Source organism: Talpa europaea, assembly GCF_964194135.1.
Source record: "Talpa europaea genome assembly, chromosome: 5".
Lineage (NCBI taxonomy): Eukaryota > Metazoa > Chordata > Mammalia > Eulipotyphla > Talpidae > Talpa > Talpa europaea.
In genome coordinates this window covers 134,234,146-134,259,841 of record NC_140071.1, presented here as the reverse complement: position 1 = coordinate 134,259,841, position 25,696 = coordinate 134,234,146, and the positions used below count along the sequence as shown (strand labels likewise).

The 25,696-nt window shown below is 36.4% G+C and overlaps 1 protein-coding gene across 3 annotated transcripts in view; it reads left to right on the top strand.

Annotated features, from left to right (window-relative positions):
• SLIT2 (slit guidance ligand 2) overlaps positions 1 to 25,696 on the top strand; it is a gene marked incomplete at both ends in the record, with an annotated part of 302,355 nt that overhangs the window by 193,540 nt on the left and 83,119 nt on the right. For all 3 annotated transcript variants that reach the window (XM_084234111.1, XM_084234110.1, XM_084234109.1), the window contains 5 exons: positions 775 to 846; positions 3,709 to 3,872; positions 6,095 to 6,233; positions 20,635 to 20,706; positions 21,192 to 21,263. In XM_084234111.1, the coding sequence (XP_084090237.1) occupies positions 775 to 846; positions 3,709 to 3,872; positions 6,095 to 6,233; positions 20,635 to 20,706; positions 21,192 to 21,263 (519 nt within the window). The remainder of the gene's footprint in view (positions 1 to 774; positions 847 to 3,708; positions 3,873 to 6,094; positions 6,234 to 20,634; positions 20,707 to 21,191; positions 21,264 to 25,696) is intronic.

Genomic DNA, 25,696 nt, shown 5'->3' with positions numbered 1-25,696 from the left:
ATTTGATGGATGAATGAGGAGGAGGAGGAGCAGTAGGAATAGTAGAATAAAAAGAAATATTAACAATAATATAATGACTATTTCTTGTCTTAGGGGAAAAGTAGGAAAAATTTGAACCGTGGAAGAATTATACTTCTCTTCACTCTGCCTCCCACAATGCCACCTTCCCGACTCAAGACACCACTCCCACACAGCACTACACTAAAGGCAGGATTTGCAGCTGCAACTAAAGATTGGTGGGGTAGATTACAGTTTTGAGTGCACCACCACATCATGACACTCTGTCCCCAGCCAATGCAGGGAGCAAATATAGCTATTGTTCTTACTACTCAAATTTCAACAGGGACTTAGGTCCCTGTTTATGCTATTGCTGCAATAATTCAATTGGAGAATTCAAATATATTCATATGTCAGTGGACACTTGTAGTGTGCATTGAAGGCTCACTTTTTCCAATCATGATGGTCTTGTGTTCATTCCTTAACCAATATCATAAATAGACATGCAGGCATATAGTATGTAAAACATGTACATAGGCAAAGATCTGTTGCAAAAGGCTTAAATTTAAAATACATATTTGATAAAATTAAATGCATGCTAATATGTTAAAGTGTGAATCGCATTCGTCATCTTGTGTATAATTCAGTGCCTTTATGCCATCCCTGCTGGGTAATTGCCCTGCTTAACCATAGTGATAAGAAATTCTCCCTGTTTCTACATGTAGAATGAGCAATAAACTTTCACATCTAAAATTGTCTTACTTTTTTTTTCTACAGCACTCTTAACAATAACAACATTACCAGACTCTCTGTGGCCAGTTTCAACCATATGCCTAAACTTAGGACTTTGTAAGTAGTCACAATATATCTGAAGGTCAATGTAATTAATTCAGGGTTCCCCTTAAGTGATATTTTTCATAAGCAAACACAGGACCCCTAGTTTGTTGTGGGATAGATAATGAAAACACTACTTTAAAAAAAGTTCTAGATATGAGATTGGAGTAAATGTACTATTATTCTGCAATCTTGAAAGCTCTCTTTTAAACTGGTATGTGTTGTGAGAAGTTTGGAGGTGAGCAAAAACATTTACTTTGAGCTATTGTGGAGGTCACATTTCATTAAGAAATGGAAGACTCCTTGATTGGATGTCAGAAATGATAAATGGTAAATCTTTATGATTTTATTACTGTATGGCAAGCAGACCTAATAAAGCTAAACTGGTTCTCCAACATTCTTTGTAACGTAAAATAACAGCATCACCTCTTTTGCCTCTGTAATTAAGGTTGTGTCAGCATTTATATTTAAAAATATCTTTTCTGGGGTTACAGATGGACATTAAAATATATGTTTAGGTGAATAAAAATGGTTCCTTAATAAAACATTTATTACAGCTATTTTTTCTTCTGTTGGAGGAAAATTAATCCTAAAAAACCCAGGGTGGGGCTATTTTATTAAAATATTTTCAGAGCTATATCCCTTTAGAGTTGGTTTTCAGAATCACCTTGATTTAAAATATATATAGTATAAAATATGTGAAAAAAGATAAGAAACAGAAAAAAAGACACTGGAATTCTTGGGGAAAAATGTGTCTATGAAGAGAGTAAATAAATTTTTATTAGATTTTCAAAATATTTTTATATTATAGTTTATAACTGGAAAATATTACATTTATTTTCTCTCTATAGTAAAACACATCAACTGAATTGTTTTGTTCACTTAACTATGTTCTTTTCTCATTTCAAATCTGTGTACACCTAATTTTATAATGAATTAGGTAATACCAAGTATAGATTGTTTTTCTCACTTAAATATATCTCTGAATGCAATAGCATGTCATTATCATTTCCTTGGAATATGATCTAGCAAAATAAAAGGTTTCTAAAAGTATGCAGACTTAACTAAATTTTGTTTTCTCAAGGCTATCAGATTGACAGATCTGTCCAGTTCATTCTAACTATATTTGATGAAATTGGTTTCTCATTAACTGCAACTCATTTTTAGAAAACAAATTGATCCAGCTTTCAATCCTTACACAAATAAAGCCACTAAAACTGTGAAAGCATCCATCACCTGCAATTTTTATAATGTGCCTTATTTTTTTTGTAGAAATCCCCTATAGTTTTTCTTACTAGTCAGGTTTCTTAAATGTTATGTTCTTTATTCATTTCAAATTTGTGCACACCTAATTGAGTCATTGTCATATGCTTGGATGAGGTGGAAATATTTAGAGAACAATGCTGTGGAATGTTGCTACTGTCACCTCCAATGGGTGGTATTTTGATTCCCCAGCAAGCTAGGCTGGAGGTCACCCAGCTTTCCCAAAATGCACCATCCAGTTTGGACACAAGACAGTCTGTTCCTTATCTACCAGCGCAAGGAGAATGTAAAATACTCCTCTAATTCCCAGTCTCCTTGCTTTGGTTGTTTCATTATTGTGTATTATCATTGCTACTTAAAAATTCCATTTTTATGTTCCAATTACCTTCCTGGACTGAGTTCCATGTTTTAATATCCATTACTGTTATTGGGTTAGAATTGAGCACATCAGCTAAAAAGAACTAAAATGGTATTACTGTATCATAGATGGTTCTGGGAATGATGCTTTGATTTATAGCTCTGGATGTCCCTTTTTTAGTTTGCGAAAACATAAAAGCCAGTTTGAAGTCATTTACCTAATTTAGTGGATACATTTGTCTGATATTTTATTAATGGAGAAGTGCTATTTGCCGTTTGGAAGATATCCACGGTTTGGCGTGGATTCCTGCCAGCCGAGAGGGGTCTCACTTAATTCCTTCACTCCCAGCCATTTATGTCTTTTAATTTCAGTTCCTGCTCTTTGAGGATAAGTTCAAAAGAGCCAAAAAGCAGCTAATCCCCTTTTCTGCGATTAAACAAAAAGAAGGAAATCAGACTAGAGATGTGAAAGAAGTGTTTTATATTGAATTATTATTCTGACTTGTTCAGCAAAAAATGAAAGTGACCTGCTAAAAAGATTTTGCAAGCAGTTTCTGCAGAGACTGATAATGACAAGACTAACTAATATTTCAAACTGGGTGCCACGACTTCTATGCACACACCTTCCCCTGCCTCGCCCTCCACCCCATGCCCAGCCCCAGCCCCAGCCCCAGCCCCACTGAGGTCCAGTATGCGGACTCTTGTATTTGTTTCTCTTTACCACTTTGAATGAACATGGGTCAAAAGGTTTTTATGGCCATGTTAAAGTTCCTGTATATTTGCTTAGCCTAGAGGTAAATGAAGAGAGGCTTAATTCTCTACTTTTAAACCAATTTAATTTTTAGAAAAATAATTAGACTGGGGCGGGGGCCGGAGGACCTCCCTGGTGGCGCAAGGGGTTAAGCACAGCACTATGAAGCTATCCACAGCCTCTGCAGCACAAGTTCAATCCCCGGCCAGGGAGCGACCCACATGGTGCAGCAGACCTCTCCTGACTCACCCACTGGCCCCCTCAGCAGTGTGTTTCAGTCAGTCTGCCTGATCGGCTCCCCACTCTGTCTCTGGTGAATCCCTGCACCTCTGTCCTGGACCCCAGTTCTTGTATGCATAAATAAATCTTAAAAAGAAAAATAAGAACTTGCTGAGCTTTAACTACTTCTGTGTTAAGAAACAAAGTGATAATCGCGATTCACCACGTTTCCGTTTTGAAATATTTGTTTTCTGTCTTCTCGCTCCCAACTCCCTTCCCCCATGCAGCCGACTCCATTCCAACAGCCTGTACTGCGACTGCCACCTGGCCTGGCTGTCCGACTGGCTGCGCCAGAGGCCCCGCGTGGGCCTGTACACCCAGTGCATGGGCCCGGCCCACCTGCGGGGCCACAACGTAGCCGAGGTCCAGAAACGAGAATTTGTCTGCAGTGGTAAGAAAGCAAGAGGCTTTGGGTCCATCTTCCCAGTCCGATTGTGTGCTGCTCCCCCCTTAGCACCTCCTCAGTTGTGTGTGAACGGTGGGCAAAGACTGATGTCTTGTACCACAGTGAGGATGAAAATGTTTAAGCTTTTCACTCCGGGGAAGTTGGGAGATGTTCTTTGATTGTAGTTCCATTTGTTACTCAGTATTTTCCCTCTAAGTAATAATTTAGGTCCGCTTTTATTTTAACAATTGGAAAAATGAGCCACTAATCCTGGTTCCCTGATTAGACATTTTGAAAAAGTTGTTCTGCGCCTTCCCTGGTGGCGCAAGGGGTTAAGATGCAGCACTATGAAGCTGTCTGCAGCCACCGCAGCAGGAGTTTGAGCCCTGGCCAGAGAGGTGGCCCACATGGTGCAGCAGACCTCTCCTGTCTTGCCTGCTGCTCCCTGCATCAGTGTATTTCAGTGGATCCAATTGTTCCGCTCCCCACACTGTCTCTGGTGAATCTTCTCACCACCCACATCTCTGGCCTGCACCCCAGTTCTTGTATGCATAAGTAAATATTTTTAAAAAAAAGTTGTTCAGCTAGAGTGGCAGTGACAAGTTTTTTGTGTATGCTGCAGATGTAGTGGTGGTTCAGTTCTGCGTCAGAGAGATACACACTGAATTTAGGGACAAACACCTGAAAACTAAACTAAGCTGTGGGTGATGTGAAATATCAGCAGGTGAGGTTTTCTTAGCTCTCTCTGTGGGCATAAGCACCAGTGTAAATATTTCACAAATATTGATTTCATTTCACCTCCCTTGTAACACCTGTGGAGAAATATATTATCTTTATATTAGAGATTAAAGTGCTGAGAACGAGATACTATGCAACCTTGTCCAAGGTTTTATAGTTCAATCCAAGGAGAGTATGTGCATAAATACATACATATATACATATTTATACAATTATGTTAATATTATATTGATCCATATTGATATAATTTATTTCATAAATATGGGTCTGGTTTTGTTTCAGAAGTGTCTATTTGAAATATAATAAAACACGTTTTTTTAAATATATGGTGCATTCTAAGTAGTAAATAAAATTTCTTAAAGGAAGGAGATGAGTTAGTACAAGATTCCATTTCATTGTGATCTTTTGGGCCTTATGTATTTCCCAAACTTTTTATAATCCAAAGAAAATTTTCTTACAGTGTCATGAAATGTTCTCAATAAATCTGATTGCTTTTCTTTTTTTTTTAATGAAGCAACTAACAATTTGTTACTAACCACTTTTTTCTCTCTTCACTTTTTTCCTTCCCGTTTTATAGAAGAGGAAGAAGGCAAGTTCACACTTCTTTTTAAGACTGAGACTGTTATGTAAAGTTCCAGAGCTTGTGGCCAGGCTTCCAGCTGGGAACTGGCTTCAGACTTCCTGGCTGGGTGTCCCCTGGCTGAGGCTCTGTCCCTGCACTGGTCACTAGGCCTGGCACGACACTGCTGACCCCCCTGTCATTCGAACAGTAAAATCTCCTTTCAAACTAGTTTTGTTTTCAAATACTGAGTCATAAAAACATGTTCTTGGAGTATATACCTTCATTATACCGATACATTTAGACCATGTAGATTAACAATCACAGAATGACACGATGTAAATTATTATAATAAATAACTTCAAAGAAAAGTGGGGATTTTAAACTTTTCAAAATAAGACATCAAACGTAGCATGCTTTCATTTCCCCACCTTAATTGGTACATGATTACTTAATTAGATCAACCTTTACATCTACCAAGATGGAAATTTTACTGTTTTCCTTTTTTTTTTTTTTTTGAGATAATGTTAAGCTATCTAAGTTCAATAAAGACCAAGTTCTATTAAGCTTTTTAGAAATGAAATCTAGTCTGAAATCGTTGCCTTGCTTTTGGAATGTTGACTAATTTTGACTACAGTTCTAGTTTTGAATCGGAATTTAGTCTTCCTCACAATTAATTACCTGTCTTGTAGAAATCATTGTCGTAAGTAGTTTTAAAATCTCATTTGCTTCATCTACATCTCCATGAAACATACAAATCCATGTTTTCTAAAATGTATTTTAGTCCCGTTGGATTGCTTTATAATCAGGCATTTAGAGAAATGTGTTTCCATTTAATAACATGCCTTGTTCGTTGACATAGATTTGCATGCTTCGCAATTACGTACTCAAGAGGAAAAGTACAACTGCTGGCTGCTTTTTTCTTTTTCAGGTCACCAGTCATTTATGGCTCCTTCTTGCAGTGTTTTGCACTGTCCAGCTGCCTGTACCTGTAGTAATAATATCGTCGACTGCCGAGGAAAAGGTCTCACTGAGATCCCCACCAATCTGCCAGAGACCATCACGGAAATGTATGTGTCCCAAAATCCCCTCTCACCCCTGTGCCTCTCTGTGACTTTCTTTAGGACATGCTGGGCTTATCAAAGGCAAATCTGATCAATTAGCTTAAACAAATGTTCCTTTCAGAATTGTATTGACCTTGACTCTGTTTAATTAAATATCTTGTTGAAGTGACTAGGGTTTGGTTTAGCACAGGTAGAATTAAAAGGAATGCATGTTAAAGCTAAGCAGTGATTGCCCTTCCCTTGAGAAGGTGTTACTAAGGCTATTAAGGAAAATAAGAGTGTTTGTACACACTCCGACCACTAGAAATTTGCAGACCTGCTCCTCCTGTAAATTTCTAGCTTAGAGTCAGGGGATTATAAGGGCTGAGCTCGCACGATGCATCATAGAAAACGAGAGAACTTGATGATATTCTGTGAACTCCAGAGCTCTCATTCTAAAATGAAGCTTCCCTATTTTGTTTGAACTCATACCATCCACCATGAAGAATAAAAGAAGGATAATATTATAAATGCTACTGTGCGCATCTCTATGTCCTTGCCAGATATAAGTCACATGGAGAAGACAAGGTCACATAAGATGTAAAATGGATTGTTTTTGCCATCTTGAGAACTGAACACTTGAGATCAGTATTCACTAAGAAAATCATGGTATTGTTTTAGAGGCCAATTTTAAATTTTAACTCCATGAATAGTTTTGTGTGTTTTTTGTAGAAATAATAGTATAGGATCAACTTCTTGTGACAGCCCTACAGAGTGGGCACAAACAATTAAGTCATTTAAAAATTTTTATCCATTTTTTCTGATTTAACTGCTCTAGTTTACTTTATATGAAAATAACCTTCATTCACACGCTTAGACCCACTAACAGTCACTAGTAATTTTTACAAGTGTGCTAAAAGCTTTGCAATATGAGAATGAACTTCTGTAGAGACCTGGGAATCTGTGGAGATTTGACAGCTATTGAATAATGTATCATAAAATAATATTATCCTCTCCAAATATTTATCAATGTAATAGTCACTTGCCTATGGAGACATTTGTAAGTTTGTGTTTCTTTTGCTGAACTTTGAAAAAAGATTCATGCATTGCTTGGGAAGAGGCAGGTGACAGTCCACAAAAACAAAGCATAAGAGTAAAGGCAGAGCTGGCAATGGGCATTTTGTTTTAGAGAGTGTACATTTGAACTTATTTAGAGTAGTGGTTCATGTGGAGACATCATGGAAAATAAACATTTGCATCTAATTTCAAAATCACTGATTACTTCATCAGAAGATGTAATTAATATATGATGAAGTGGATAGTAGAAACACATGGTACATTTCTAATAGAGGAATAGTAAATTTACCCATTCAGGCATAAGCATTTATGAAGTAAACATAATATATAAAGACACGAGCTCTCCAGAGATCGTCCATATAGTAACTAGAACATTTGTCATGTAAATTAAAGCCATGAAATGAGGTACAGAGTAATAAATGTTATAAAAAACAAATGAAGTTGAGGGTATTTATGGAGAGCAGTAAGTGAAGGGCAAGTTACAGTGGTTAACTAGGTTCAGAAAGTTTTAGAATCACAGGCCTACCTACCATCCAACAGGGATGTCTTGAATAAATTGCTCATTCTCTTGAGACTATTTCCCCATCTGAAACTAGGAGTTGTTTGTCAATTTAAAATACAATGATTGACACCTGTAGAGCTTTATGTGCCTAGCACATGATGATCATTCAATAAATGGTACCATCACGTCCAAGGTAGCATATAAAATAGGCATTGAAGGATAAGTATGATGTGAGGACAGACATGAGAAAATGGCTTTCAAATAGAACATCATGAGCATAGATAATAAGGATGGAAGAACAAGACATTACTTACTGCACAGGAATTCAATTAGACTGGTACTTGTGTAAGAAAGAATAGTTGGAAGATTAGAACGGAACCAATTCTTGGAGAGCTTTGATGGTGAAGGATCTTTGTCTTCTATTGGAATGCATTTGAACATAGAAATCTTAATTTGGATCTTCAAAAAGAAGTTATCTGAGAGCTGTGCGCAGTGGTTTGAAAAGGAGGGAATAACAGACAACAGACTTTGGAGGCCATTATGTTGCTCAAGAGATGCCATCAGAGCAGGACCTAGTAGTGACATAGGATGATGATGTGGAAGCAGATGTGACTCCCAGTTGAGATCAAACTTAATGGGATTTTGTGTCTGTTGAGATAATGGAATAATGGGGTCAGAGGAATCAAAGATGGTGCCAGAATTTCCAGTATGAGTGAGGAGGAGATGAAACTTGTAACACCCCCATATAAGAAGCTGAGAAAAAAGACCAAAACTAGAAAGGAAGATGGTGGTTAACAAAATGTGCATTATTCTGAAGTTCCAATGACATATTTAGAGGAACTAAAATAATACAGAGTAAAATCATATGGAGCAGGAGGACTTAAGGCAACAATTTTTGAGTAGTTAATATTATTAAAAAAACATAGAGAATCGTGAAAATGACCCAGTGGACAATGGAAATGAGATCAAGAGAAATTTAGAAGCCTAAAGAAGTCAATAAAAGCCACAGAGGGCCACTGTGGTGAAAGGCCAAAGGAAATTCTGGGAGAAATAATTCTGCAGAATCAGATACTCCTGCTGGTGAGCCAGCCACACGACTGAGAATGGGGCTTAGAATAGGACCAGCTCTTGGAGGCTTCAAGAAAGAGTGGTAGGTAAGTATGTCATTTTTCAGAGTATTAAGGAAAGAGAGGATGTAAATGATAAATACTGGAGAGAGCAGATAGGAAGAAATTGAAGAGTTTGGCTGAGAAAATAGGTAAATGAAAGATAACTCTCATTCTAAAAGACAGACTTGGATTTATTTTAAAATGTAGAAGCCTCCAATCATTGGAAAGTCAGAGAGAAAAAATGGGTTTTGAGCGATGAGAGTATGAAAGTTAGCTGATATTTATGTGGGAGCAAGATCATTCTGGACACTGGAGGGGATAGATCAAGTTCTGATCACAGAAAAGGAGGGCAAGATGCTGTTGTGGTGGAACAAAAGGAGGAAAGTGAATTATATAACAGATTGAAAATAATAGAAGGCGTTAAAAATTGTTTATCCCATACAGTCTTTATTTTTTATCATAGAGCTTTTTCTTCCCATTTCTTATGCTCTATAGATTTTGTGTAATAGTGGAATTTAGTAACATTAAAGCGGTACTAAATAATGTGTCCCATTGGGTTTTCCAACACTGAGGAGCTGGTGTATCAGGCAAAGCTACAATAAATTAAATTTATAAGTAGAGATGAAAACATATGTGAAGCTCTAGGTGAATTTTACTTCTCTGATTACTACATTATCAGCTTTATCAGTAGAGCATCTGGTAATAAATCATATTGATCTTAAACTCAAACAAAATACCCCCATTACAGTTCATTATAGTGGCATAACTTACCAGCTTAGTAACTTTAGTTTCTTTTATTACTGTTTTATATTTTTATTAGAATAGGGAACATCAGCAGGATTCATAAAATGTGGAAATAAAGCTATCAAGCTTTTTTATTTTTATAGAATCCAGGTTTTAATACATGATGAATGGAAAATTGTGTGTATATTATTTTTTTCAAAGAATTTTAAAATCTGGATTTTACTAAAGTTTATCAGTATAATTTCTTCACAGCCTTTCTTCTGCTTTGTGTTTGCAACTACAATTTCATGCTGTTGATGTTTGCCCAAGTAATTATTTGTTAAGATATAGAGGGAAAAAATCTTTAGAAGTCTTAATTGGAGTAATTTGGAGAAGTAGGAATAGAAAAAAGCTATTATCTAATGCCTGTGGTATATACATTATATCACTTGATGTTCTCATTGACCTTTGATTGTGGTGGTTATGGAAATGAAATAAAGTTGAAACAAATGAAGAGACACAGGCTATACGGTTTTCTCAGAGGGCCTCATTATCCTAATGATCTATCTCTGGTCCATGATCCCTTCCCTCCTATTTCTAGGCTTGGAATAGATTTTTATTTTGATTGCACTTAATTATCCTGTAATCGTGTGAGTGTCAGTATGTCTGTTTCCTAGTCAAGTAGTCCTATGTGAAGTTAGGAACCAATTCTGATCAACACTGCACACCCATTAACAAATCTAGTACATGGGACATAATAGGCTCTTCATGAATAGAAGATAAATATTTATTGAATGAATAATTTAAAATTAAACACTAAATTCACTGATTCAGAGGTTGGATCTGTACTAAATAATACTAGCCAAAAAAAAAAAAAAAAAAAAAAACTGAAGAAGCAGCCATTTCTCCCTAGGTAGGGGAAAATAAGGTGCCTTGTAAGTGTGAAATCTGTAAGAGCAAAGTTAAATGAATAGTATGTTTAGTGAAAAGGGCTAAATTGGGGCTGTAGCACTAAAAGTGCATTTGTTAAATTTCCCGGTTCCCAGGCTGGCTTGGATTCCAGTCTATACCTGTGTCTCTATTCTAGGCTCACCAACACAGTATTTAATACATATCCTCTTTTTTTTTTAGCTCTAGTAATTAATTTGCTTTTAGAGAGAAGTCATAGACATCTTTCTGTAAGGTCATTTCTCCTGCAGAATGAAGCCTCAACACATTCACCTCAAATCCCTCAAACACTGACGACTTTTGCTCTTTAAAAAATGATGATGTTCAAAAAAAGTTAAGAAATCTTGTTTAAAAAAAAAAAAAGTTAGCTCAGTGGCTAACCTGGCCTCAGTCATCTATTTGACTCAAAAGATCATGTTGCTTCCTCAATCCAGCTGCAAATGAAAGGTAGACATGACTTTAACTTGATGGCATATAAGAGAAGGGATACCTGAAAAACCACAGAGAAAGGCTGCTGACATCAGGACCAGGGAAACTTGAAGAAACTATGTATGAAAAGTAAATAGAAGAAACCTAAGAGAGCAGGGCGCTAAGGTATAGGAATATTTTCAAAAACAAGAGCTGTTTCATATTATTCCTTATCTAGAGCTACTGTGTCAGTTTCTTATTCTCCACCACCTATTCTCATGCCTGCCTGGATTTGGTCTGCATAGAATGAACCACAGTTTAATCTGTTATTTTGATTAATTTTAAACTACCCTAGGAAACACTTAGCATAGTGGGTAGGGGAGGGACAGTGCTGGGGGCAGGAGAAGGGGATCAGGAGCACACAATCTGGAGAAGCTTCAAGCCTCCATTCTTCATATTAAAAAAAAATTGACAAAAAGGGCCTCCCCAGTGTCTCGGGGTTGAGCACAGTGCTGTGAAGCTGTCCGCAGCCTCTGCAGCAAGGGTTCGACTACTGACCAGGCCAGGGAGAGACCACATGGCGCAGCAGACCTCTCCTGTCTTGCCCGCTGCTCCCCTCAGCAGTGTTTTCGGTCCTTCTGTCTGTTCTGCTCCCCACTCTGTCTCTGGTGAATCCTCTCACCCTCCCATGTCTCTGGCCTGTACCTGGTTCTTGTATGCATAGATGAATAAATCTTTAAAAAAAAAATCGACAAAGGAATATGGAATAATGAATAGAAGATAGAATGGGAAAAATAGAAGGTGTTCTCAGAGTATTAGGTTCATGGAATGAAATGGTGGTTCCTTTGGAATCTTGCCATCTATAAGCTGCTTGGAAATCTGCATTTGAAAACCTGTCTTCCTGCAGATGTAATGCCTGGGGCAAGTTACCTGTTCTCATCCATGGCAACAGTCATTCATAGCCTGTTGATTCTCTGTATATTAAATCCTCAGAATTAATTTCTGAAGGTATAAAATTTTTAGTGAGATCTGTCAGATTGCTATAATGCACATTGAGTTCTCCTCAAGCTACTGTGGATTTCTTTGACATGTTACCTCTTCAAACCATGATAGAAAATTCTGTAAATTGTAACAATTTAGTATGTCTTGCTTATCCTTATGTTCTACTGCTTCTACTCTTGTTGACTTTCTTAGGACTCAGAATCTACTTGTTTTATTACTTGCAGACAAGTGATAAAATGCACAGGGAACACAGAGAATACCTTGGTTAACTGGGGAGTCAGAAAATATCCAAGTATGTGGATGGTGATTTGCAGGCATAGAAATTGGAGGCTTTCTAGGCAGAAGAGAGAGCATGTACAAAGGCCACAAATGAGGGGTGGTTTATCTTTGAGAAATTAATGGTTATAAATGGTTATAAATTGCTAGGACATAAAGTATAACCTAATGGTGAAGAATTACCTGTCCTGGTGGCAGTAGCATAGACGGGAACATTTTGAACAGGGTGATAACGAGGTTAGGTTTGTTAGTTAGAAAAGTCACTCTAGGGCTTCCCCAGTGGTGCAGCAGGTTGAGCTCAGCACTGTGAAGCTGTCCTCAGCCTCTGCAGCGCGGGTTGGATTCTCAGCCGGCCATGGAGATTCCCACATGGCAAGGCAGACCTCTCCTGTCATGCCGGCTGCTCCCCTCAGCAGTGTGTTTCGGTCCTTCTGACTATTCTGCTCCCTGCTCTGTCTCTGGTGAATCCTCTCACCGTCCTGCACCTGTGGCCTGTACCCCAGCTCTTGTATAAAAATAAATAAATCTTAAAAAAAAGAAAGAAAGAAAAATCACTCTAACAAAGTGCACAGTAGTTTGGAGGGGAGGAGCCCACTGGGAATGAGAAGAACATTCTCTGTAGAGCTGGGGGGAGGCAGGCTGAGCAGCAGAGAGTGACAGGCGGTTATTTGAGGAAGTGACTCTCATGCTGTTTGGCAATTTCTCTATAAACCTCTACAGGAAATATGGAAACCCATCAGATCATCAGATGTAACCTAAGATCTGTGTAGACTTTAAAATTAAAAATGAAGACAGCTGGGGCATAATCAAAGTATTCTCAGATGAATGAAATTGCCTTTTGATTTTTAGGAATTAAGGTATAGGTTTATGATTAAATAATCAGCTGAAGAGGGCCAGTTAAAATTTCTATAGTTCAAATACTTCCAGTGGTCACAGTTATCTAACCTCTCGGAAGAGAATGGGCTGCTTGGACAATAACTCAGTGTGGTTGCTACTGATGCATTGAGTAATACTATTTCAAAAGTATTATATAAAGATCATTTGCAGATTGTTTTTCAAAGTAAAATGATTGCCAAATGGAAGACTTAGCTCAGTTCCTGAATTGTGGAAAATGTCCAAGAGGTTTTACTTATTAATGAATAACAAAGCAGCAGAACTTCTAAATGTTTTTCATTCTTGGACTGCTAATGAAATAGTGTAATGTAATCTTTGTTATTGGCCTTAGGGCAATATGTCTATACACTGTCCTGAAATCAGTGATCCAGGTGCCTAAGCCCATTTTTCCCTAAATTTAAGCCATGCGATTGCAGATAGGCAGTGCATTTGGGCCGTGAATATGAATATGCATGAAAACGGTAACACTCATTCAAAAGGTCATTGCCTGAAATGTACAGTCGATAGGCTCTCCCTCTATCTCACACACACACCATTTTTGTCTCGCTTTAAATGCTTAAAGACCAGATGGAGAGTTATTTCTACTATAAAGACATCAGTTGAATTTGCACTCAGGGAAATGTACCTTAGAATGACATCACAAGAAATGAAGTAAGATTAAGGAAATGGACAATTTTCAGCAACACAAGTCACCGCAACACAGGGTGGCTGATAATCAATTAGTGTGGACACAGTCCTAAGGCAAAATGCTAGCTACATACAAAGAATGTCCCTCTGGAGGCCAATATTCACTCAGCTGCTGAAAATATTTATTAAACTTACAGATTTCTGGAGACTGAAGTTACATCACAGAAATAATATTCCAATCTAAAATATCTTGGGTCATTTTATGTTGGGATCTATGAAGGATTTCAGTAGCCTGCATTATTGCTAGAGTTAGAAGTAACATTCCAGAAATATAGAGTACTTACTTTAGAATTATTATATACTAGGCAAGAAAATCCCTAATGTCAGAGCAATATTGCTGCCTCATTTCCAAGTGCTGAACTGATGTTACCTATGTTGAGAATGTCTGTACTCCAAGATTCAGAAGCTAAAGTCTTTCTGCAAGCCCCCTTCACCCCATTAAATCTAGGCTGCATTCTCTTGCAGCTGTTTTTGCCATTTATTTTAAAAGCAGATGGGGAAAATGCAAAGAACTGTCAGTTTTATTGCCATGAAAATCAGCATCTGGGCTGTCTGTTACAGATAGAGTCAGTCCAAACTCTTACTTCACCGGTGTTGTTAAAACTTTTTTGAATTTCTGAAACAACTTCTAAATGAGGCAAAAGGTTTTATTTGAATCATGTTGATCATGGAAATGGCCACCAAGCCTCAGTGTGAATGATGTATGGGTCCATGTGCTTTGTATACAGTTAAGGAGTTCTGTGCAAAATGTACCACTAATTTGTTTTGGAGCCATAGGTATTTATTTCACATTAGATATAAAATCAAGTATCAGATGTATTCCTTTATATAATGTGTTGCGCCTATGCATGTGATAATATATGCATGTAATAACAGATATGTTGTGCTAGAATGAGGCCATATATTACATGTGTGATTACATATATCCACGTATATAAACTCATACTTTTATTCTTTTACCATTTTTGTGCTAGTAAAAAAATACTATATTTTTTCATTCATCTCATAATTTTTACCAAAATATTTATATAGGTTTATTTCCCTCCTTTTTCAGAAAATAAACTGAGGCAAAGAGCAGCAAAGCAACTTTTGCAAGGTCCACAAATATATATCAGTGGCAGATTCTGAATCTAATCCAAATCTGTATAAAAAATATTTTAATCACTACACATTTTAGTGATTAAAATATTATACACATGAAAGTTAAATACCTCCTGGGAAGAGCTACTATTTTAGCTTTGACATGTGAATGCCATTTTGCTTGTTTTTAATATGGCTTGTCAAAATAATTTGATGTGAAAAATATTGAAAGGGATGCCAAGGAAGTGAATACTAGTGAGCTGAAATTGTCACTTAACATAAACTATGTTGTTTAATATCTTATAAGTGTCTTGAGAACTAGCTGGAGTTTCTAATTGCACATTCCAGAGGATGCTGTAGTCTACTGAGGTCAGATCTGCTCACTGATAACCAGAGTCAATATTTTCTATGACACAGAGCCCAGTTATTCTGCACATCATTTCCATGTTCTAGGAGTCTACAATATTAAAGACTTACTGATAATTTTCTTTTTTATGAAATCTTTGAAACTGGCAGCAAAAAGCAATTGGTTGCAGTTCATTCTTTAGGAATTCTAAAAGTATAAAGACACATGAGTTTTTTAAAAGCTTGTAATTAGAAAGTAAGAGAACAAAATATATGGAGTAGAGAGGAAAGGTCTTTATTGGCTAAAAATACTTTGGCAATTTTTTGATTGGAGTAGTTAGAAAACTTCTTTTTTATCTCATTGAACTTCTCACTAAAATTTCCTTCTGGATTTGATGACGTGCTAACAGCAAACTACTGTATAATGTGTGTGTACATTATCAATGCATTGGAATATTGTGCCCATACGATGATGGGATATTTTGGAATTTTTCACATATTTTCTGTGGATAAAAAGGCTTTTACGTGAAAAAAAAAAAGGCCTAGGCTTCTTTATACTATGTGTTATTTTAGAATTTTCTTCTTTCATTATTCAGTTTTCTAAATCTATTTTTTCTTTGAATTCAAAATATTAAACTTTCTTTTGATGAAGGACCAGACTATGGAAGACTCTTAGTGATGGTGAATTTTATCCACAGCATGCAAATCTATCTTTGTTATCTCGCTATCTGTTTTTGTAACCCTGGAATGTTTTTAATTAGATTCTTCATGGAACAATGAGTTCAAATTTGCACTCTATAAAATTCAGCAGATTCTATGCTATTAAAGTAGAAGATTAGAGGATAGCAAAGATGGAAAATGAATCTCACTTGCCTTGTTTTAGCCTTTACCTGAAAAGTTTAACATTTTTACTTGCTTATTTTTATAACCTGATTTAAATACTTTCCCAAACTCTTTGAAGAGTAGGACAAAGGACGCCATTTGTGATGTTTTGTTTGTAGTTTATAAAATTTATCCTAAGGCTCTTGTAATGAAGAGTGAGGTCCTAAAGACCAAGTAATGACAGGAAGTACCATTTTGTTTGTTGTTTTTCCGAAAGAGAAGAGAAAATGGACATTTTGAGATGTTTTAAAATTTATTGTTTGACATCTGTCAGTAGTAGAATATTTTCCTGCTTTAGAATCTGTCTCTTTGAATGAAGGAGGCAATTATGTTCTGCCTTAATGGGCTGCTGAGACTGCCATAAAAACCAATTAGCTGCTGAGTCAATGTAAATAACTATATAAGCTCTATTTCAAACACTTTTTTTTTTTTGGAACAAGGTTGGAAGTAAATAGATTAATTTAAAAAAAAACAGCAAGCAAATCCATTGTACATGTCACTGTTTAGCTTTCTGGTCCATATGTTACAAAGAAATGATTTGCAATATGAAGACTAAGTCATAGTCCTTTGCAATCATGAACAAGATATGCTGTGTCACTCCATTATGCTTGAACGATTTTGTTTCCATATACAATTTAATATTATTTCATCATTAATTCTTTTTAACATTTTTAAATGTGTGTTTTCTAAACAAATGTGCATACAGCTTCTAGTCTCACTTATATCTGTTTGTTTGTTTTAGTAGATTATTTATCAGTGAAGTTAATTGTAGACAAAACACAAACTTAGTGTAGTTGAGTGATGATCACTGCAAGTACTTTACATTCTGACTTTAAAATCATAAATGTTAATTTGAAGTTTCTTAGGAAGCTCTTCAATTAGATTAAATGATAGAATTAGTGAGGCCACATTTGTGAGTTTATGTTATTAATATGAGAATTTAGTACTCTCTAAAAATGTGTTTTTAGGTTAGCTTGGAAATCTAACTGCAAAACTAAATGCTTATCAATAAAACTTCCATGAGAATATGAACCTGTCTGCTTTCAATCACCGCTGAATTCTAATTATGTACCATAATATCTTGCATAGAGTAGCCATTAAATGTTTATAGCATGAATGAATGAATGATTTATGGTTTCTTTATATTATTTTCAGGAACCTGAAATGTTATTTATGAAAGGAAATTTTAAGACTAATTTTCACATTTCTATTAAAAAATGTATTAGTACCTTACATTTTTACTGTTTCCTTATCATAGTGCTACATTATTTTGAAAACATTTTTAACAAAATGAAATGAGGTTTCATTGACCTACAGTTGAAGAAAGTCTTCTGGTCAATAGAATTCCATCTGTAGCTTATTTTCACTATATTTTCATTGATTACATTTTAAACTTCTTAGACTCTAACTGCAAGAATAGATCATGGCAAAAAAATAAAATAATGTGTCTTTAAACCACCAATTCATAATGTTCTGGTCAATAATGTAACAGTGAGATGATTTAAATGTCTTTTGCTACACATAGAACTCTTGAAAAAAGTACCTTTCTTAAAGCCTAGATAAATAATCTGGATACCTAATTCACATATTTTATATGATTAATTTTGTGTCTCCTGGGGGTAAATATTTCCCTTGGGAGCCAACAATCTGGTGAAGGAGGGATAAATGAAAAATGATTAGCCTGCAGTGAGATAAGAACAGAGGCATTGAGAAGAGGGTGCCCTTGGGTCTGTAGAGAAAAACTAACAACTAATCATACCTGAGAAAATAAAGGAAGGCTTCATAAGGAGGCTAGCCACACTTCAGTTACCTTAAAGTAATTGAACAGTATTAAAGTTATATAAATTATTATTAACCAAAATGGCTAATAAGGAAGAATTAAAGATGTATAGTCCATTTCGATAGTTGAATATTATGAATATACTAAAAGTGTCTTCCAAAAATTTCAGCACCATGTATTTGATGTAATGACTGCAACTCAGAATTATACAATGAAACTTCAATTGTATAAAAGATATGTGTGTGCAAAAAAAAACCTCTAAAATTCACTATTCCGAATGTATTATGGGTGATTTTCATTTTTTCCCATTCATGTTTTGTAAATAAGCTTGGCTTTTTCTTTGATGTGAATGCAGAATTTCTGCTTTTTGGAATAGAATATCATGAGTAGCATTGAAGGTGGGAGAGAAGAGATTTTACCTTTGTGTGATAGAGAAAGGGCAAGAAACTTGAGATTACTCAATTTAGGGTATTAAAAAGTGACACCATAAATTGCAAAGAAAAGTAGAGTGAGAACCAAGGACAGTGTCACATCCAAGGGAAGAAGAATTGTTAGTGATATTAAATGCCACAGGGGTTCAAGAGCAATGGAGATTGAGAAGCCATTGCTCATAAAGATGAGGTCAGAGAGTGAATGCCAAGACTGTTAAAGAAAGGGGGATCCTGTGAGGAGGACTTGGAGATCAGAAAGACCAATTTTTGCCTTAACCTACTAAGTATATTGTGTTTGTTTTGATTGGATGTCCATTAAATATTGCTAATGCATACATTTTAAAAGATTACCTGCACTCAATAAAAATAATATATGTCTTCTACAAATACATATTTTACAATACATATTTTATGCATATATATAAAAATGTGCCTAATATATTTGTATATACCTATATATTATGTATACATAGATGCATGTCTTTGTTTATACATACCTTTCTGTTGATATAGTTTTTTTTTTTAAAGATTTATTTATTCTACAAGAACTGGAGTTCAAGCCAGAGGTGCAAGGGAGAGTGAGAGGATTCACCAGAGACAGAGTAGGAAAACATAGAAGGCAGACTGGAGCAGTGGGCGAGTCAGGAGAGGTCTGCTATGCCATGTGGGTCACCTCCCGGGCTGGGGATTAAACTCATGCTGCAGTGACTGTGGGTAGCTTCACAGTGCTGAGACTTAACCCCTTGCACCACCAGGGAGGCCCTGATGTGTTTTTTTAAATACATAAATGTGTATCTATTTAAATCCAAGAAGGACAATGGAACTCACAATAGGTATGAGGAATGAGTTAAACAGCTGTAGTAGGTGACAGAGAGATTAGGAAGCCATAGCACCCCAAGGTCACAAGAAGGTGGTGTCCCAGAAGGAGATGAGAACCTGCTGAGAGCATCCCTGGGGACAGCAGGGGACAACATCCTGACTTCTTCTCTCTTCCCATTTTCAGTATTCCACCAGTGCCTCTCATGGACCAAGGCTCACTGGGACCAGCTGAGAAGTGAACTTGGGTTGTGTGGTTCATAGGGGTCAGTTTCCTGGGATATAGATCAGAAGAGAAGTGAGGAAAGGGATGGAAAATGTTTATTAGGATGTATTAATGAGATAGAAATGTATTCATTAAGATAGAAATGAGGCTGATTGCCAACACTTCTTGATAGACTGAAATATTTCTGGACTGAAATATTTAAGATAATATTTAATGAAATCAACTTTGTGTCTTTCATAGCTGGGTGGATAAAATCTTGTCACTCTCTGGTAGCAGAACCATAGAGTAGATAATAGCAGAGAGTCATTTTCAACTCTCTGATTTTAGTGTATCATAAAATTACTTCAGTTGTGTATGAATGCACTTTGCTGCAGTCATTTTCATATGCAGTATTCACATAATGAATCGATGGAGTCCAGACAGTCTTACCGAAAATACCCATAACACATATGGATTTAGAACTGAAGATTTTGTCGCATAAGAACTTTCAAATGACATTTCTGCAACCTACATACTTTATTTCAACCTATAATACTCTTTCTATAGAGGAAATAAAAGGTTTATAAAATTTAATCCCCAACAATAATTTCCTTTGTGGAAGAGTTATAATTATCTCTAAACCATGTTAGACCTCTCTTCTCTGTTATTACATACTTTTCTTACTGATATTGAGGTTATTAAAATGTACTTCAAAAGTTAGTTCTTTCTAAGTGTTTTCCTTTTTATACAATGTCAGACCTAAATAGTGCCTAAAATAATACCTAAAGTAATGCCAAAAAAATCAGAATATTTTTATTGTATTATGTAATCTCCTTGTTTTTATTCCTAGTCATGTGTAGAGCACAACTAATTTTAGCTTTTTTTTTAGATGACTTTTTATTTATTTATTTTTGCATAGAAGAACTGGGATGTAGGCCAGAGGTGCAGGGAGTGAGAGGATTCACCAGAGACAGTAGGGAGCAGAACAGGTAGATTGTCTGAAATACACTGCTGAGGGGAGCAGCGGGCGAGCCAGGAGAGGTCTGCTGTACACCCTGGCCGGGGGTCAAACTTGGGCCTTAAAGGTGATAGTGGTGACTCTTATCCCCTAGTCCAGCAGGGAGGCCCATAATTTGAATTATTTTTGAGGATAAAAAGAAAATATCACTCGAGAAGAGCATGTCATTTGCTTTATGATATGAATCCTGGGCTTGAATCGGAGCACTCCCATTGCCTTTTAAAAATGGAGGTTTTTCATTGCAGACGATTGGAACAGAACTCCATCAAGGTCATCCCGCCTGGAGCTTTCTCACCTTACAAAAAGCTTAGACGAATGTGAGTAAATACTATTCTGGAATATATGTAATTTTTAAATTATCTATGTCACACCCATACCATGACATCCATTTAAGGATGAAGATTTAAGTGTCTGGCACATTATATGTAAGTGTGATGCCTGCCTGATGACAGGTTCTATGCTATTTAATGTTAAAGGCTAAACTGTGCACTTAAAAATTTTTCTGTCATTTAACATAATGATTCACACAACTCTGATTGTGTGTGGTCAGCTTTTATGCAACCCAAGTCTAGCTGTTCTGTTTTCAAAAATAAGCATCTTTGAGAATAATTTAAGCAATTAGCCAACCATTGATTAAAATGTGTGATTTTTAAAATAATTTAGGATGCTTCAGAAGTTTCATGTTACAAATTTTATAAAGTATGGACAGATGTAAAATGAACATGTGAAGGCAATAAATAGCTTTCTCCTGCTGTAAATCTCACTGACATTCTATTCAATTTAACCCTATTTCTAATCTTAGCGACCTAAGCAATAATCAGATCTCGGAACTAGCACCAGATGCTTTCCAAGGTCTACGCTCTCTGAATTCGCTGTGAGTATTGACCACATCCCTGGGGGAGCAGTCGTCCATCTAATCTTGACTCTGTTCTTTTAAATTTGTAAATACTTCTTAAAGTTTTTTAATGTGAATGATAAGTCCTATTAATCATGAATGAGTTGTGTCATCTTTATGGAAAACTGCTACCTATCACTTCGTTCAGCCCATTTTTAGGTGTATGTATTTTAGGACTTGATAATCTTGCTGTTTTGGGAGCAAAAGTCTCAACCCCTTTATTGGCAGTTTTTTTTTCTCCTAGAAATAAAGAGGAGATGTTCATTTTGGACCACTCTGACCAGTGTCGTTATAATCTCTAACAGATAGCCCCAGTCTCTGGAGACAGTATCAGTCCCCTTTAGAATGATGCCAGGTGAATAGTTAAAGATGACCAGTGAGAACTGCTTACTTTTCCCTACTCATCCCCTTCCTGAAAGAGCCAGCTTTAATCTCAAAGAGCAGAGATAAAGTATGACAGCTTTTTAATGTCAAAAGGACTTTCAGGGAGATAACTATGTAAATTAAAGAAGTTCTAAAATAAATGGATAAAGCTGTTACTCCTCCCACTGGTGAAGAAATCTTCAAGAATCTACCAAGTAAAGTGAGTTTTATTTCCAATTTTAATTTTTAAGTTAGAAAATAGAGGTGAGCATGTTTGTGGTTTTTGTTTGCTTGTAGAGTTGACGCCAAGGCAAGTGCCCTTATTGATGTAAATTAGCTCAGAGGTTGAGGGATTCTGAAGTCCCTGTGGAATCCCACAGTGCACCAACACAGGACCCAGCTCAACAGTTTCTGCTCACTCATACTAAGGGAAGGACTTGGGGGGGCACACCCACCTGTGCACTGAGGTGTCTGGTCAGAAAGATACATGTTTCCTTGAAGAAAGAAAGTAGAAAACTGTCACTTCACCTGCAATATGTGCAGAGATTCATTTTGTTTGGTTTTTGTCTTGGGATTTTTTTTTTTTTTTAACCAGAGTAAGTCCAAGACCAGAGGAACAATTGTTGGCAGGAAATATAGAGCGCAGTCATGAATTGCTCTCAGGGTGGGTTGTCAGATTCTATAATAACCAAGTTCAGTACAAAACTCAAGTACATCTCCCCATCAGATTGTCCGTAAAGTGCCGTGCAGTCCATCCTGGACAATAATAGTATTTAATGTGGGATAGAAAAGGTCCAGAAGAACAGAGCAAAATTCAAGTCCATATACAAGTCCCTGGTTTGTCAAATGTCTGCACCTCAAAGAAAAGGAAGACAGGAATGGGTAGAGAAATCTTTATTTATATCTGCTCGCTTGCATACTTTATTATGAAGCTCTATTGCCTTAATTGACAATTGTGTGATTGTGAAACTTAAATAAATAATAATCAGAAGCAAACTAAAGGGAATAATAAGTAGAATATACTGCCCTTTATCACAATAGATTATATGTATTGAGGTAAATATAGTTATAATGAATTATTATAAAATGTTATGTAGTAGACTGAATAAATAAACTAGTAGCAAATAAAAATGAAATGAAATAGCACGTGTAGAAGAACATGCTCGCTGAATTGGCATTTGCATCTTCGTGATCACAGCTGTGAGTCACATAGTTCTTTTGGAAAACTGCAGAAAAGCATGATCTTTCCTTTGCAGTTACATTTCAGTCTGAGACATTGTCGTTCAAAACAGCAGTGCATAGTAGAGTGGGAACTGTTTTGTAGAAGTTGGGGTAACCATAGCAAGCCCTGCGAGGGACACAGCCTAGGAGAGAATCAAATAGCTGGGCTGTCTTAGAGCAAGTCCAAGTGTTTGACCTGGTATCATTTTCCTCATTGTGTTCACATTTTGAATGGACCTTCCAAAGATTACTTCTCACCTACATAAAATCTGTCAGCACCACACGGAATGACAGCAGTCCTGTCCATTGACCTACAGTCTGCTTTTCCACAGGAATGTGGAACAGTGTGTGAACCCTCTGTGTGTGGTAGGTACTAGTCAAGACTGAAGAAGCTCCAGTGGACAAACACAAAACCCCTCCCTCGTGGCACTGGACCCATGATAACCAGACAATAGGCAAACAACACAGTAGATCTGACGAAAAATTGCTGTCAGTAGATCTGATGAAAAAAGACCAGGGAGGGGAATGCTGACATTTTAAAGAATTACAAATTTAAAAAAATATATTTTGAATCAACAAGCTCCTCCCAAGAAAGGATATCTGGCAAAGGACTGAAGACTCAAATCATAGCAGTGACCTGTGCAGATAGAGCAGAAAGAGCAGCGATAGCTGGGCACCTGGTGTTTCAAGGAAGATTAAAAATAAATAAACCACTGTGGCTGGTGGGGAGCAGATATTTGAAGCTAAAGTAAGGGTGAAATATGGTTGGTTTAGGATGTGGCCAGGGGTAGGAGTGTAATGTGTTGATAGGTTCTCTGGAAGGGCGTGGTCTTGGAGACACTAATAGTGAGCCAGATAGACGTGAGGGGACTCTGGAGTGTGTAGACAACTGCAAGAACTGTGCTTCTTTTTAAAGTCAAATTTGCACTTATACTAGTTTCTCTTCAACCTGATAGGTTAATTACCATGTCTTTCTGAAATTACAAACTCAAGTAGAGAGCCAGTTTCATTGAATTACTCTATTTGTTAAAAAGGGAAAATATTTAAAGATGATAGGATGCTAAATACCTCCACTGCATCTTATTTAAAGTGTTTGTTATTTAATTACCAAAATAGTGTATTTTAGAGAAAGCTGGATTTGATTTGTTGAATATTTTATAAAGTTCTATTAAATAAGTGCACTAGCATTTATTTTATGAACATTTTAATTTTATTATACCATTACATAACATTATATTATATATTAATATATTTTATTAATTAACATGTTACATATTATTAACAAGTTATCATCATTCAGAAGATGTGCATATATTGAACCATTTTGTCCTCAGGACATTTTATTGCTCTCACTGTGACATCAACAAAATTTCTGCAATATTTAATAATAATTTCCTAACAACTCAGCACATACTAGTTTATTTAGCATTGTCCATAAACATTTTAATTGTTTTCCATTTACAAGTTGGAAACCTCCCTTCACATTAACGAAATAGGATGTCATAGAGATACAGTGGCACAGTTGGTTATCTTTGGACACTAGACGACTTTAGAAAAATACTGGCTTTAACACTTCCTAGGCACATAACTGAAAAGATAGCAGTTCCTTGGGCCTTATCCTGGGGGTACACTTATTACCCAACTGGTTTTGTTAAAACGGCGGAAATATTCAAGAACCAACAAATCACCTAGTGCAGCAAACTCTTGTCCTTATTATTTACTAATTTATATGTGCCTGGATTGTGTTCATTCCAGAGACATTTTATGCCCAAGATCCTCAGACCATGGTCTTGTTTCCCTTTTTTTCCCCATGTGTTCTTTGAAAAAGATTGTAGATCACTTCTGATTTCTTTGCTTCCCTTACTAGCTCCCAAATTCCAACCACATCTCCACTGCCAGACTTGATGGCTGCATTTTCTAGCCTTTTCTAGGACAGGTGTTCATTTCTTGTTTAGTGTCTTGGCGTTTGCTACTGGTTGGCAGTAAAAAGGAACATGGAGCATCCTCTATTTTCTCTTTAATAGATTCTCTTAAAAGCTGCTTAGTATCTTAATTCTCAAACATACATTGATCTTCATTTGTAAGGCTAGCTCTCTCACACCTATTTGGTCAAGGCTGACTATTGCATCTTTTTCATGAGAGCCATTGAGCACATTTCCATTTTGGACTTACTTCTCTTCATCAGAATTCTGTCTTCTGCCAAAAAGTCAGGACAATTCAAAGACCGGCCATCAGTGGTTCCATATCCTACTCTCATAATCTTGAAACTCATCAGGGTGAAACCGGATTTAGCATTCTTGCCCTTTCTTCAAGTAGCAGTTACAAGAGCTACCTTAATATTTCCCTGTTGTGCCAAAGGTTGATAAAAATAGCTCTATCAGCATAATTGTACACCGTGCAATGTGCTGAATATAAGCCATGCATAAGACAACTATGGAGAAGCAACCCAATTTGTCACTCTTGGCATTTGAATGATAGTATACAAATCCCTCATGTACTTATTTTCTTTTCAGCTGAATTCATTTTTATCTTTCAGTTTCTTTTTTACATTTTCTTTCCCTCTTATGACTGTAGCACAAATTCTCACTGGTCTTCTTGTAGTTTATATCTTTATGAGATGACATGTCTTTCCCTCATTTTTATAGCTTTTGGCCCTGTTTTCTTGACTATGGTCCAATGTCTTTGTCCTCATCTTTAAATGTTTTATATTTTAACTCCTTTTTCCTGGCTACCATTTTGATTGCACTGTGATTAAGTAAACTACTCAGGCCTCTTTGTGGAGACATCTCATTCCCATCACATCTCTGAAGCATTTTTATTATAATATT